We start from the raw sequence: 12,493 nt of genomic DNA, 5'->3' as shown, positions 1-12,493 counted from the left end.
TGCTTGTTGAATATCATGTCGATCAGAATTAGCAACTGATAGGTTGCATAGGGTTTTGCCATACCTGCAAGTATGAACTTTAGAATATGGTATGTCAGTCGTCAGCCCTTGTCTTTGCCCCTTTCCCTTATAAGATGAACATTCAATTTATCACGACGGTCTACCGAGCTACGGCAATGGTGATAACTGCCTGTGACAGGGCATGAGTCTGATCAGCACCTTTTACTTGATGATTTGCTTCACAATCTTCAAACAGCACATGCTGACTATCTGAACAGAACTTAATGTTTTCCGCCGTGATACCAGCACTTCTTGTACCACATAGGCAACGATACACACAAATGTTGCGAACAGGTTTGGAAAAGATTCTATCATTCGTATTTTTTGTCCCATGCTCGGGTAGCCAATAAGTGGACCATTTCCACTGCTAGTTCTGCATATCAAATCGCTGATGTCTTACACGTCCGCTCAAGGCTGCGTCAACCTTTTTTCCCTCCGATTTTACAAATAGCTCAATACAATCCAATCGTAATGTCTCCACGAATTCTTGCCGTTAGATGAATTTCCGCCTCCAGATCCAGCTTGATTCCAATCAACAAAGCAGCGTCCTTTTGCTTTCCGTTGTCGTCTACGGGTCCTTTGATGATGTTGCCTGCCGGGCGGTTGAGTGTAGCGGAGGACGGGACGGGTCCGACGTTGGCAGAGACCTTGCGGCCGCCGGATGCTTGACCATCACTCTCAGAGTCGGAGCCGTAGCCTGTTGGGCGGATGGTGGATTCCCTGACACCGGTTAGCACATGCGGAATACCCTGGTCAGGATGCAGCTTACATGGTAGACATGTTGGGTTTGAAGTGTAGAGTTGGGGAGAGTGGTGTTGGTATTAAGGATTATGCAGGACTCTCAGGTTCGATGGGCTCCAGGCCGTTTGTCGAATGAATGTAGAATGGGAGAAGGCGGTGCAGGTCAACTGTACTGGCCTTTAATGAGTGGCATATGTTTGCCTTATATACGGGTATGTACTGAGGCCTCTAACTACCACAAGCTGCTCTCCTATCTGCTGCTGCACCACTTTGGGTTGAGGCCCCGAAACCGCTTGTGCGGCACTCCCTGCGTTTGAGATGGGCTACTATCGTTCGAGTCTCGTACTAGCATGATTGCACAAACGAGTCTCTGCATCCAGACGCGAAGATCGACAGCGGTTCCATGAACAGTCTGGGTTCGTGCCATGCTATGGTTGTGGCGCGTGTAAAGCTGAAACATACAAGGGGTTGTCAGGGTCCAACGTACGCGTCTCAGCCTGCACATTGTTATTCCTCATCAGACGAGCATCAGATCATGGTAGTCGCGAGGCAATATACACTAAGCAGTAGCAATAGCATGCATAGACCATGCTGATTGCGGTTCACTAGCCATGGCGAATGTGCCAGGCCCCCACGCTTTACTCCGCCCCAAACACCGCCGACTGGACGCACAACGTCCAAGATGGTCCTCTCAATTCTCATAGCAACGATTACAGCCCCAGGCCTACTTGGCTCACAGGAAGCAATACGCCAGTCCCAGTCCAAAGAAAAGAGGGAAGAGCATCGCGCTCGTCGTTGCAATCTCATCGCAACATGCGTCAAGTCATCCAATCGCAGCCGAGAAATCAACGGGCGACAGGTCGTTCTGAGGAACGGAAAACTATGGATTGATACTGGAACCGAAGATGGAAGCCCGCTTGGGCATCCATATGCCGGGTATTACTTGCCTTACCCGGACACAAAATACGAAGGCCTTGTCACGACCATCACTGATGTTGCTCCGATTATGAATTGGGTTTATATTGACAAAGAGACCTGCGAAGTCAAGTATGGTGTACGCGCAGACGCACAACCTAACCTCACCGGGCCATTTGATTGTACACGACAAGATCGCCGGATGACATTCGGTGGCTGGGAGGGATGGTGTGCAGTAGAGCGAGCGCCTGGTCTATGGGGATTGTATTTTGACCTCGACGACGATGGACTGAAATCAAAGCTCGAGCCTGGAACAAGAGTATTGGAGATTGAGTTGAGTCGAAAGGAAAAGAGGTTTCAAAAGGAGATGAACGCACGACAGCTAGACCAAACAACAACCAGAGCTGTTGATACAAAGGAAGAGGCGCCGACAGACCAGCCGCTTGCCCCAGAGCCATTGGTATCGAATCCCGGTGTAGCAGATGAGAAAGCGTCAAAAGAAAGTGCTCAAGAATCATACAAGTACAGGCCGATGAAGATTCCAAAGTCGATCTTTGAGAACCCACCCCCTATGATAGAATCCTTGGTATTCAGAGTACCCACCCCACCGCCAGCGTACACTCCAGCGACAAAAGAAAAGCCCGAATCAGCAGAGAGTGAAGAGCCAATTGCCGGTCCCGTCATTACAGTCCAAGATACCAATGTGCCAGATGTCGACGATCAGCAAGTCACGAGCCAGTCTGTTTCCGAGCCAGAACAACCCCAGTCGACACCAGATAACACGATTCGGGTGCCTCCTATCGAAACAGAATCTTCGCCCCCAGTGTCACAGTCCCCGCCTACAAAGGAGAGTCGCACTACGCCTAAGCTTAATAGAAATAGCGGGTCGCGAGCTTTGGCACAAGCCCTGAAATTTGAAGCCATGGCAGCAGCACAAAATTCAAAAGACGAAGTACGGGAACGGTCAGATGAACATAGATCGCGTGTTAATAGCAACACGTCTTCCATGTACTCCAATGATGGTGAGGTATTGGAAGAGCCAGTAGCCGCCAGTGTACAACCTCAGCCGTCTCCCACCCCAGCACCTCTGGCTCTGGCGGTATCGAAAACGAAGCAGGCAATGGCATTAGCAATGCGACCCCAACAACTAGGAGCAGTGAAGACTGTATCGAATCCATTCATCGAACGACCAATAACACCTCCACGCCAGCGGGCACCGTCTATACGGGAAGACCCAGCAGTGTCTGGTCCCGCGAGAGCATCTTCTTCACAACGGCTTACAGCCTCTAGAACGTCTCAAAACTCACAAATCTCAGCGAAGAGGTCGACATCTCAGTCATCTAACCAGAAACCTCCCTCAGCTCGGCAGCAAAGGGAGCGCTCATCTTCCGAGCAACCTGTCTTAGCTCGCCCATCACCTAGACCGACAATACAATCTGGTCCTGGGCCGGGTCGTCAATCACTCGCTCGAACAATGACAACTGGAAAGGGTAACCAGGGTATGAGTAATCGGATAGGTGGAGGGTACGTAGGCAGAGAGAGGAACATGTCTAGTTCAGGGAGGCAGATTGCTCCTCCTGTTGCGCCGAATCGGTCGAGATCTGCTACTGTTGGCAGGAAGACTACATCTGCGCTTTTTAGAGAGATTGATGAATTGGTCAGTCAGGAGGATAAGGGAAGCGCTAATACGAATACGAGGGGGAGGGACGAAAGAAAGAAGTGAATGGCATGTTGCGGAGAATACAGTTTAAGTATAGTACTCTTGGATTCCATAGAGAAGTCCATTTTTCTAACAATGGTCTCGGTACAAAGTTCAGTAGTTTGATTTTCTCCGAGAAGAATTTCGTATGAGGGATATATGCGCGCCGAATTCGATGGTTGCGAAAAGTTTCCCATTCACTCATCAACGCGCAACTTTCTCCCAGCATCTCTATCCACCCAGCAGATGATCGCATAGTTCTCGATCCTTTTGGTGAAGGTAGACATCATATATTAGTGTTCCTGTACTTTGCAGATTCGGGGTGATCGGCGGACATGCCACGTACCCGATGCGCGATTTACGGAGAGTATATTTGAGCGCACCTACACTGCGCGGTTTTCCATCGCTCTTCCGTCACAACATCCACCCACAACACCAAATTCGCCTCTCGAAGCACACATTACCTTTAGACTCGCCAACTGTGGCCACTAACTTTTGAGTGGATCTTCGTCTACCCGACTGTTTAGGCTGCGGCCCCAACCGCCGACCAAAATATGAAACTGACAAGGATGTCGCCACTGCTTCAGAACTTCCGGCACGTTTTAGGCCAACGTCGCGGATGAGGAATATATCATGCGAGTCCAAGAGTACGCTGCAGCATTTGTGGTCTGATAGAAATATGATGGAACCAATAGGAGAGTCATGATAACTATGGTTGGTTGGACTAGCGGACTTTTTGTGAAGGGCGTTGAACTGGACAGTTTGCTGGGTTGACAACTGGCTGGACCATTATACCAACTGGAACTTTTGATTAAACTTTGGAACTCCACTGCATCCTCTGGAAAGTTCGTCTAGTGCTTTTGGCTTTTTTTTTAATATTTGTAATTCACACCTAAGGTTGCGACAAGCGATTTCTTACGCATCAGCGTTGGCGTCTCACGAGCAACACACTATGGACGCCTCGACACGGCTGTATAAGCGACTGGGAGAGATACCCGAAGATCCTAATCACCCGGATAGTCTGGATGACCTTATTGTCTGCGCGTTCGGAGCGTTCGAGCGATATTATCTTTGTTGGAAAACAAAGGGGGGAGAGTACAAACAAGGTGGGTTTTTACCAATATGACGATGAGGAAGAACTCCGTACTCACACTAGCAAGACGGCTATGGACTTCCACCTGCATTGAAAGACTGGCTGTATCCTAACGACGGTATAATACGCGATTTCGACTCCCTCCAGGTGGTTTTCGGTCGTGGTGAAGAGTACTTTGCGTCGGATAAGAATGGAAAGCTGGAGTACAAAGAGCCGGAGGTTAGGAAATCAGCACCAGCAGACGATGAGGAGAAGCATGACAAGCAAGCGCTGAGGAGGTCGAGGACGGTTTCTTTTCTGCGGCCGTTGTCAGAAACAAGTGTACGATCCGACAGTGTTATGAGCGAGACGAGGCGGAGTAAGAGATCGAGTTCGATAAGTTCGCAGCGAACGAGCCGGCCGCCCAGTCTAAGCTACACGAATTCGAGGACGAACTCGGAAATATCGTTACTGGGAGATACAATCATAGAAGGGCAGACCAGCCAGCCAGTGCGCCCTTCTTACCTTTCGCAATGGAGTGCCATGGGTCCCAACGTGAAAGAAGAGGAAGACGAGTTATCGCCAAAGAACCGAACAGGTCGCCAATTCGATTCGAATCTTGGGAAAGAGCAAGAAATTATACGAACAGATTCTCTCGCCACACCTACAATGCCACCTCGATTGCAAATCACATCGAATACGAATACCCGATCAGAACCGGCCACCGCCCAACCACCACGCACTACCATACCCGACCCCTCACACTGCACATGTGGCTGCCGCCACTCCCAACCCTCATTCCCTAAACCCGCCTACACAAACGCAACAACCCAAACCTCACCTCCCCCCTCCCCCCGCCGCCGCAACCCCAGCCTCAGCATCGACTCCACACACCCTTACTGGCAAACCCAACCCGCCTACCAACCACCCATCTCACACGACGAATACTACTACGAAGAAGACGACTACGCCGCACCTCCCGTCCTCATGGGCCGCATGTCGTCATACTTTAACAAACCTGGGTATCAGCTGGGTGATAGCTTGTTTAGTGGGTATCAGCCGATTAATTGGGGGGCACCCGTCACGACGACGACGACGACGACGGAGACGTATGTGTATCAAGATAGTTTTGGGGAGGAGGTATTGAGGTAGGTAGGATTGTGGGAAAGAGGGTGTGTATGTATGAAGGGTTTCTGAATACGAATACCATGGGGAGGGGGGAAATGGTATGTAAATGTAATATATGATTGTATTCTCTTTTTCACGTATGCCGGTATTAATGTGTGTGTATGAAGATGGAATGTTGGCAGATGAACTAGCCAGCTGGCAGATGGACCGAGGAGTCTCGTGTTAATAATGAAGAACATGGAGGTTTTTTGCGGGCTGAATCGTAATCAAGGGCAATGCTATATAGAGTATAACTTTGCATATTACCCAACTACCAACTCCCCGTTCCATTTTGAATCTATTCCCTTTCAGTAATACACAATTATATATATATATATATATATATATACCATGCTTCTTCCGCTTTGGTCTTTGTCTGACATGTAAGAAATTATAATTTTCCCTCCTTCTCGCTCTTCAGGTGTTCTTGAGGTTCCCCCCCCCCTCCCCTTTTTTTTTGTTTTAGGACTATCTGGTTACGAAATTGATATTTGCAACTCCATCAATGCGGATATATTTCTTTACTGTCTTTGCGCTCTAAACAGCCTTTTCCCAGTCCTTCTACTACCCGCATCCATACAGCTAACGACGCAGGTCCCGGAGTAGCTACACTACAAAGGTGCGATTTGTCCGGCGGCGCTTTTAGCATACTAGGCGTGGATGTTTTGTGGGTCTGGTATGCAGGTCAGCAGAGGATGATGATGCTGGTTCTTTTTTGTTATTCCCGGTGTGTTTGTGGGGTAGAAGTGTGCAGGCGTGTGTGTATGCCGGGGGTTGTGGAGTCTGGGGAAGTGGATATGGGTGAGGAGATGGTATTAGGCTTTAGATTATTTCTCTCTCTCTTTTTTTTTAAAAAAAAATTAAAGAATAAGCAGATAACTATAGTGCTACTTGCAATTTTTTCATATCGTTTTTAATGCAGATTCTGTAATACTTCCTCCGGAGAAATTCATCCAAGAAAAAATAAAACTAGCACGATGAGATATAGAACCAGACTTCAAGATACACCTTACACCTATACCGTTCGTTATCTTGCTCTGTCGTTATACCACCGCGATACTATCGCACCAACTTAAGCCAAGTCATCTCTGTATTCTCCATAAGTAGTCCCCCCCCCACCCCCCAAAAAAATCCTATTCCAAGATCGGTATACCAAGCACTACCGCTGCGCCAACACAGCTCCATCCCAACAAACCCCACGCCTCCCCTGGACCTCACTTAAAATGCCCACCTTCACCCCCGCTCGTCCATACCTACCCTCTCGGTCGACCGATAAAGTCGGAGATAAGACTTGCCCAGCACCGAATAACAGTCTCAAAGCCGCCTCACGTTCCACCAACCTCAATTGCTACTACAATATCACTCAGAGAATATTTTTTTACTAGACATACAATTTTAGTGCAGTGAAACTTAGCGTTACTATATATGTTATCTTATTGATTTTTTTTTCGTTTGAAATGATACTGTGATGGTGGTTGGTTACTGAATGTTTTAGAGTAAAAGTTAGCAATTTGGGGGGAGGCTTTCTGATTGGACTGAGGGCACCGAGAGCGGAGATGGTAGTAGGGCATTTTACACCCCAGTATAAATGAGCTCGCTAGAAGATGGGGGAAAGGAAGGGGGGGGGTGTGGACGTAGGTATCGCAGCATCAGGCTTCACAATCAACCACTGTATTTCACAAAGAAGGTTTCATTTATTCGTTCGTTCACCTCCCGCAATGCACGCTTATGTGTGTTGTCCCGAGAAGGCGGCGAAGGTCGGAGATATCGCGATACTACCCTGGCACCGTGCGGAAATACGCGCTGACGAATGACGATCCAGCTTCGTGTTGGGGATGCCAACGTGTGCCTGTCAGGGGGGAGGGGGTTCTTTTCTCGAGAAGAGTTCTAGTAGTGGAAAGATATGGGGTGCATTCACGCATGTACGTACGCAGTAGGAAGGAATCAAGGCAATGGCCGATGACGCAGGGTGGTACCGGTGTGTTGGGTTAACGGACATACATGCGTATACGAAGCATGTATGTGCCTGGACGTGACCTGATGTGGACACAACGTCACGATTGTATGCAACTTTTGTGCTGAAGAGAGGTGGAATGACAGCACGTGAGTAGATGGGGAAAGGGGAATAAGCAGGCCTTGGCTAGTATGGCGAGTAGTAGCGGATTTGCTGACGCGGAAGGTTGCGTCTGTCAAGGCACATGTCCTTGACCACCCACAGACACCGATGCTACGGTGCAGCCACACGAAGGCATCGATGATGCCGATTCAAAGCCACAGTAATCCATGGGTGGGTGACCCCTGGCCATCGGGTGATATACCAGGGCCCCACGGTAAAGAAACCTGAAAGGTAATGACAAACCGAGCAAGTAGTGCCGAAAGAGAGTGAGTAACGCGAGCATTCTTTTCCAATCAGCCAACCGCACAAAGCGCATTACAAGCAAGAGTCGAGGGCAAGCACAAGTTCGATTACGCAGCGCGCAACCGAGTCAGCTGGCGCTGGCGCATTGCGAAGCCAGAGCCGCCGCAACCCCCCACTCATTTTACACAACCTTTGACATCATGTCCGCCTCACTGGCGGCTGTATTACCGCTTCAGAAGTTGCGAGTGTGCACGTGTTGTCTGTCGTGTTACAACGATGATCCCCAAAAGAAAAAAAAAGGCCTAGTTTTGGAAATCCAGGGACTCGTGATCGACTAGACCTAAGGGCATTTTTTGGCACGTAAAAAGAGAGAGATGCCGAGCAAGGGTCCGATCAGTAGCGGTCGAACAAGGGTGGATGGGGGTCTGCGCAACACATACACATACCAGCCAGGGCCGTGAGGCGGTGGACGATCGGGTTCTAGGTAATTTTTTTGGGTTGTGTTTGGAGGATAAATAAACATGAGCTAGAGAGAACAGTTGGGACTAGGGGTATTCTCCGAGAACAGAGACAAACTCAAAAAGGGAAATGGGCAGTGTGGTAAGTTCAAGGGGAGGGGAGGTATGTAGATGAAACAAGAAGGATAAGCTGAAGGTTGTTCGATAGGGATAGCGATTCTTGGGGTTGTTACTTTCTGTGTTCTGTGTGGACAGGTGGGCAACGGGATGATGTCGGCACGATGATGGATGACGATGGGGGTGGTGGGCTCGATTTTTTTTCTGGGTCAATGGCCGCTGCCACTACCTGTTCAGGCGCTGGTAAGCAAACGGCAACTTGTAGCCTTTTCCTTTCCCTCGCCTCAATCCGCAAGGGCCGAGGATGTCGACAGCCATGCAAACAAGCGTTTGGGATGCGCACTGTTTCGCGCACCCCCACAAAACAGGCAGTGTGCTGAGCGGGCGTGTCCGTTGCGGCTAGAGAAATGCTGTCCTTGTGGGTTCCTCTTTTGCATGAGTGATTTTCGCCATTGGAACGCTTGTACTTTTCCTCAAGGCGCGACTCCCCACGCGGTTCGCTTCTCTCGCTTCACAGGGAACTATACCAGGAACAAGAGGGCTATTGCTTTTTCTGTGATTTGCTCTTTGCGGTTCGCAGGAACCCTCTGGCCCGGTTCCTGTTCGAGTTGCGGCCAAAGACGAGGATGCATGTAAGACATTGACGACAGAGTGGCTCAGGCAGTCGGTCCTTTGGACCCGACGAAACAGCAGCGTATGTCTGGGGGGAGGGGGAGGGGCCATGTGCAACATGGTCCTCTGTGCCTTGTGGCTACTCATGCAGCGGGCGTCGGATGGTGAGTGAGCGCGTCAGTCGTGGGGTGGTGAGTGGGCTGTGCTGGTGCCGTGATTGTGCCGCTCTGGCTACCTCATCCTCGGATCTTTGCCAGCCGCGCTCAGCGAAGTCCCGTTGCCGTAAGCGGCTACCCTTCTGGCAAGACACCATCGCCCTTGAAGCGCTGATTAGCCTTGACAGCCTAAGAGCGGCCGTGGCACATGGTGCTGCTCTCGTCGGTGGTGGTGGTGCTGCTACTGCAGTTAAGTGCGCTGTATGTGTTCAACTATCACCTGCCTGCGACCTCTGCTAGCCGCGACGGGCGTTGTTTAGCGCACGCAGCTTGATCGATTCATCAACCTAAGTCAGCAAAAATCTCTGCGTGTACTTGGCTTGCGTCTGTCCCGCGTTTGGCATGCAGGACAGGTATTGGTAGAGAGGAGAAGACTGGCGAACTTCATAGCCGTGCAGCGACTAGGTGGCATACGCCCTGCAGCCCCGACAATGTCACCCAGTCCCGTCTTTGTTCTAGAGCACCACTCTTTGGCAAACGTCTCCAGTCCATCACTTCACACAGTAGCCAACCGCGCACAACGTGCATCGAGACTGTTATTGGACTATGCTCTATGTAAATTCTTCAAGGGCCCAGCGGTGCCTCGTCCAAGGGCCAGTGTCTATACTTTTGTAAAATGAAAATGCCACCAGCAATAGAAAGAAAAAACCCAAAAATGCAGTAAAACCACCCGCCTCTCCAGTGTATGTACCAATGCTTGCGCTTGCATGCTTGTTCCACCACCGAGTTCCCACCAAAAAGGCAATGCTTAAAGGTCATCGTCTATTAGCAATGTCAAACGGAGATCAAAGCACAGGGTTCGCGCCAGGTCAGAAACTATACACAGGCGACCCATAAAGGGTCCAAAAAGCACGGCCACAAGGGCCAAAAAAAGAAGATAGGGATAGACATTGCCTAGGCCTTGGTATCATTGCGCACCAGCAGCGTCATCAGTCATGGCGTCATCAAAAGAAACAGTCAGCCAACATGGCTGACTGTTCCCTCGCAGGCGTCTAGAACCAATTGTTGTTGTTGTTATTGCCAAAACAAGACATGTCAACATTGTTGTTCATGGCACTGAATGCACCATTGCTCTGGTCTAGTTGCCACGGGTCTATGGGAAGCCCGCTTTCATAAAGGCTACCCATTTGCATTGCGCCAGCCTCAGCAAAGTCCGACGAAGCAGTGCTCGTCATCGTTGCGGGCGCAGCAGCAATGCTCTTGGCGTACATGGACTCAAACCCAAGCATGTTGGTCATTGGAGCCGAAGTAGCTGCTGCCATGGACACGGGCACGTTGACAGGCTCACTGGGCACCGAGGGATTGAAGCGATACGCAGGAGTGTCTTCCCAGAACAGCGATTCGCTGGCTGCCGATTGGGGGGGTTTGAAGTCGACGTCACTAAACAAGCCGCCCTCGCCAATTTCAGAATGCGTAGACGAAGCGACAGTAAGGCCTGGACCGCTTTGCTTGGACTCCCCGCTATGCGATATCGGCTGAGCCAATTCGTCGTTGAATTTGCTCGGGTCCAGTGGGAGGTCTGTTGCAGACCAAAGCGGGTCAAAGCCAGTCCAGTCCTTGTCCAGGTTTGGGAGACAATCTTGCGAAGGCGATGTCGACAGGCTACCCATTGCAAATGCGCCAGTGACGGGCGTCATTGTGTTGGTCATCCAAGGCCACTGCTGGCTGGAAAACGTATCGCTGACGTTGCTGTCGGGAGAATCACCACCTTGGGAAAACATACCAACCTGGCTACTGAACATGTCGTTGAAAGCAAAGGCGTCTAGACTGGTGCTTGCATTTGCGACGGAAGGCTTGTCGGCACATCGCGGCGTGGAGCCAAACATGGCATGAAACTCGTTGTTGGACAGCGACAGGGTATCCATGGAGCGTTGCGTCTGGACGTCTGGTTGGGGGCGAGCACTCTTGTCTTGCGACAAAGCAGCGAAAGCCGAGTGGCCGTGCAGGGTGTGTGGACGTGGGATCTTATAGGGCATACCAGAGACGTGGGCAGTGTTGTTGTTGCGATGGCAAGGCTTGTGGTGACCGTTTGCAAAGACGGTCAGATGGCTTTCCGAGTGGGTGCCAGTCAGTTTGGGTTTGGCACGGGCGTCGTGGAGAGTCTGGCGGGAAGTATCCACCTTGAGATCAAGGTCATCCTTTTTGGTGCCGCACAGGCATTTTCCACCCGCGTGGCACTGGCATCGGTTGTCGTGGGCTAAAAGTAAAGGTCAGAAACATTCGAGGACGGCCAAGCCAGCTATGAGCTCACTCTTCGCCTCGCTTTTATCCTTGTGCGAGTCCTTGTCCTTCTTGTCGCCACAGTCACATTTGGCATGGTGGGACTTGGACTTGCGCGCACCGCGACAGTGTTCGCATTGCTTGACCGGACGGCCCTTAGGGTTGATATGGTGTAGATCACGATCTGTAAGGAGTGGTGTGTTAGCGCGGAGTGTCAAGACACAGGGTTATGTCGCAAATGCATGCGAGTGTGGATGTGCATACCCGTGTGATTGCAACCGCTCACTCGGTGACCCTTGATGCAGGACGAGCAAGCCCATTTTTCTCCATCGATAACAGGCATACCGGAGAGAGGTTACGGCCGAGAGCGGTCGTGGCAGTGGGCTGGGAATAGCCGAGTAGTGGGTGAAGCGCAAAAGTGCCAAGGGGCTCGAAAATGATGTACAGAAACAAACGGTAGCGCAACAGGCAGCGGGTGGCGCCGGCGTGCCGAGACGAGAAGGGCAGCGATGCAGAAGACGAAGCAGAAGAGGAACAAGGAGAATGCAAGGAATAGGACGAAGAGCAGGAAAGCTAATTCAAACGCCAGAGGGTATCTTGGTCAAGGGAAGTTGGACGAGGACCGTGAACGCCGTGGACAGGACCGGAGGACGACAGGATGCAGAGAGGAGAGTGGAGATGGAGTATCAGAGGGGAACCGAGCGCAGGAGGCGCTGGCCGAAAGCGTTAGACGGGGCTCCTTGGGTACGACCAGACCAGTGTACTGTATGGTGTTGTTGGTGGACGATAGTGGTGAGAGAACAGAGGGAGAGCGGGAGCAACAGGTTAAGAGCAGAGGCACACGGGGCTGTGGAGCGT

At 50.8% G+C, this 12,493-nt stretch overlaps 5 protein-coding genes across 5 annotated transcripts; 3 read left to right on the top strand and 2 right to left on the bottom strand.

Annotated features, from left to right (window-relative positions):
- Positions 1-512: 512 nt before the first annotated feature.
- Positions 513-840, bottom strand: COCSADRAFT_156678 (uncharacterized protein; the record flags this gene model as incomplete). The annotated part of the gene is made up of 2 exons (XM_007697701.1): positions 513-780; positions 830-840. The coding sequence occupies 2 exons, from the start codon at positions 838-840 to the stop codon at positions 513-515; spliced, it is 279 nt and encodes a 92-aa protein (XP_007695891.1).
- Positions 841-1,483: 643 nt separating this feature from the next.
- COCSADRAFT_349630 (uncharacterized protein) lies at positions 1,484-3,641 on the top strand (the record flags this gene model as incomplete). The annotated part of the gene is made up of 1 exon (XM_007697700.1): positions 1,484-3,641. The coding sequence occupies one exon, from the start codon at positions 1,484-1,486 to the stop codon at positions 3,437-3,439; it is 1,956 nt and encodes a 651-aa protein (XP_007695890.1). The 3' UTR covers positions 3,440-3,641.
- A 726-nt stretch (positions 3,642-4,367) lies between these two features.
- Positions 4,368-4,962, top strand: COCSADRAFT_108483 (uncharacterized protein; the record flags this gene model as incomplete). Its single annotated transcript, XM_007697699.1, has 2 exons — positions 4,368-4,521; positions 4,576-4,962. Coding segments are annotated over 2 exons (540 nt in total), but the record flags the coding sequence as incomplete, so codon positions are not given.
- A 3,593-nt stretch (positions 4,963-8,555) lies between these two features.
- On the top strand, positions 8,556-9,269 carry COCSADRAFT_270313 (uncharacterized protein). The gene has a single exon (XM_007697698.1). The coding sequence runs from the start codon at positions 8,760-8,762 to the stop codon at positions 9,222-9,224; it is 465 nt and encodes a 154-aa protein (XP_007695888.1). The 5' UTR covers positions 8,556-8,759; the 3' UTR covers positions 9,225-9,269.
- Positions 9,270-9,921: 652 nt separating this feature from the next.
- Positions 9,922-12,451, bottom strand: COCSADRAFT_33172 (uncharacterized protein). Its single transcript, XM_007697283.1, has 3 exons — positions 11,900-12,451; positions 11,667-11,819; positions 9,922-11,612 (listed from the first exon to the last, which is right to left on the bottom strand). Exons 1-3 carry the CDS (start codon positions 11,976-11,978, stop codon positions 10,408-10,410), a joined length of 1,437 nt encoding a protein of 478 aa, XP_007695473.1. The 5' UTR covers positions 11,979-12,451; the 3' UTR covers positions 9,922-10,407.
- Between the last annotated feature and the right edge of the window lie 42 nt (positions 12,452-12,493).

The sequence above is a fragment of the Bipolaris sorokiniana genome (assembly GCF_000338995.1).
Source record: "Bipolaris sorokiniana ND90Pr unplaced genomic scaffold COCSAscaffold_2, whole genome shotgun sequence".
Classification (NCBI taxonomy): domain Eukaryota; kingdom Fungi; phylum Ascomycota; class Dothideomycetes; order Pleosporales; family Pleosporaceae; genus Bipolaris; species Bipolaris sorokiniana.
The sequence above is the reverse complement of the archived record's forward strand: the minus strand, read 5'-3'. Positions and strand labels throughout refer to the sequence as shown.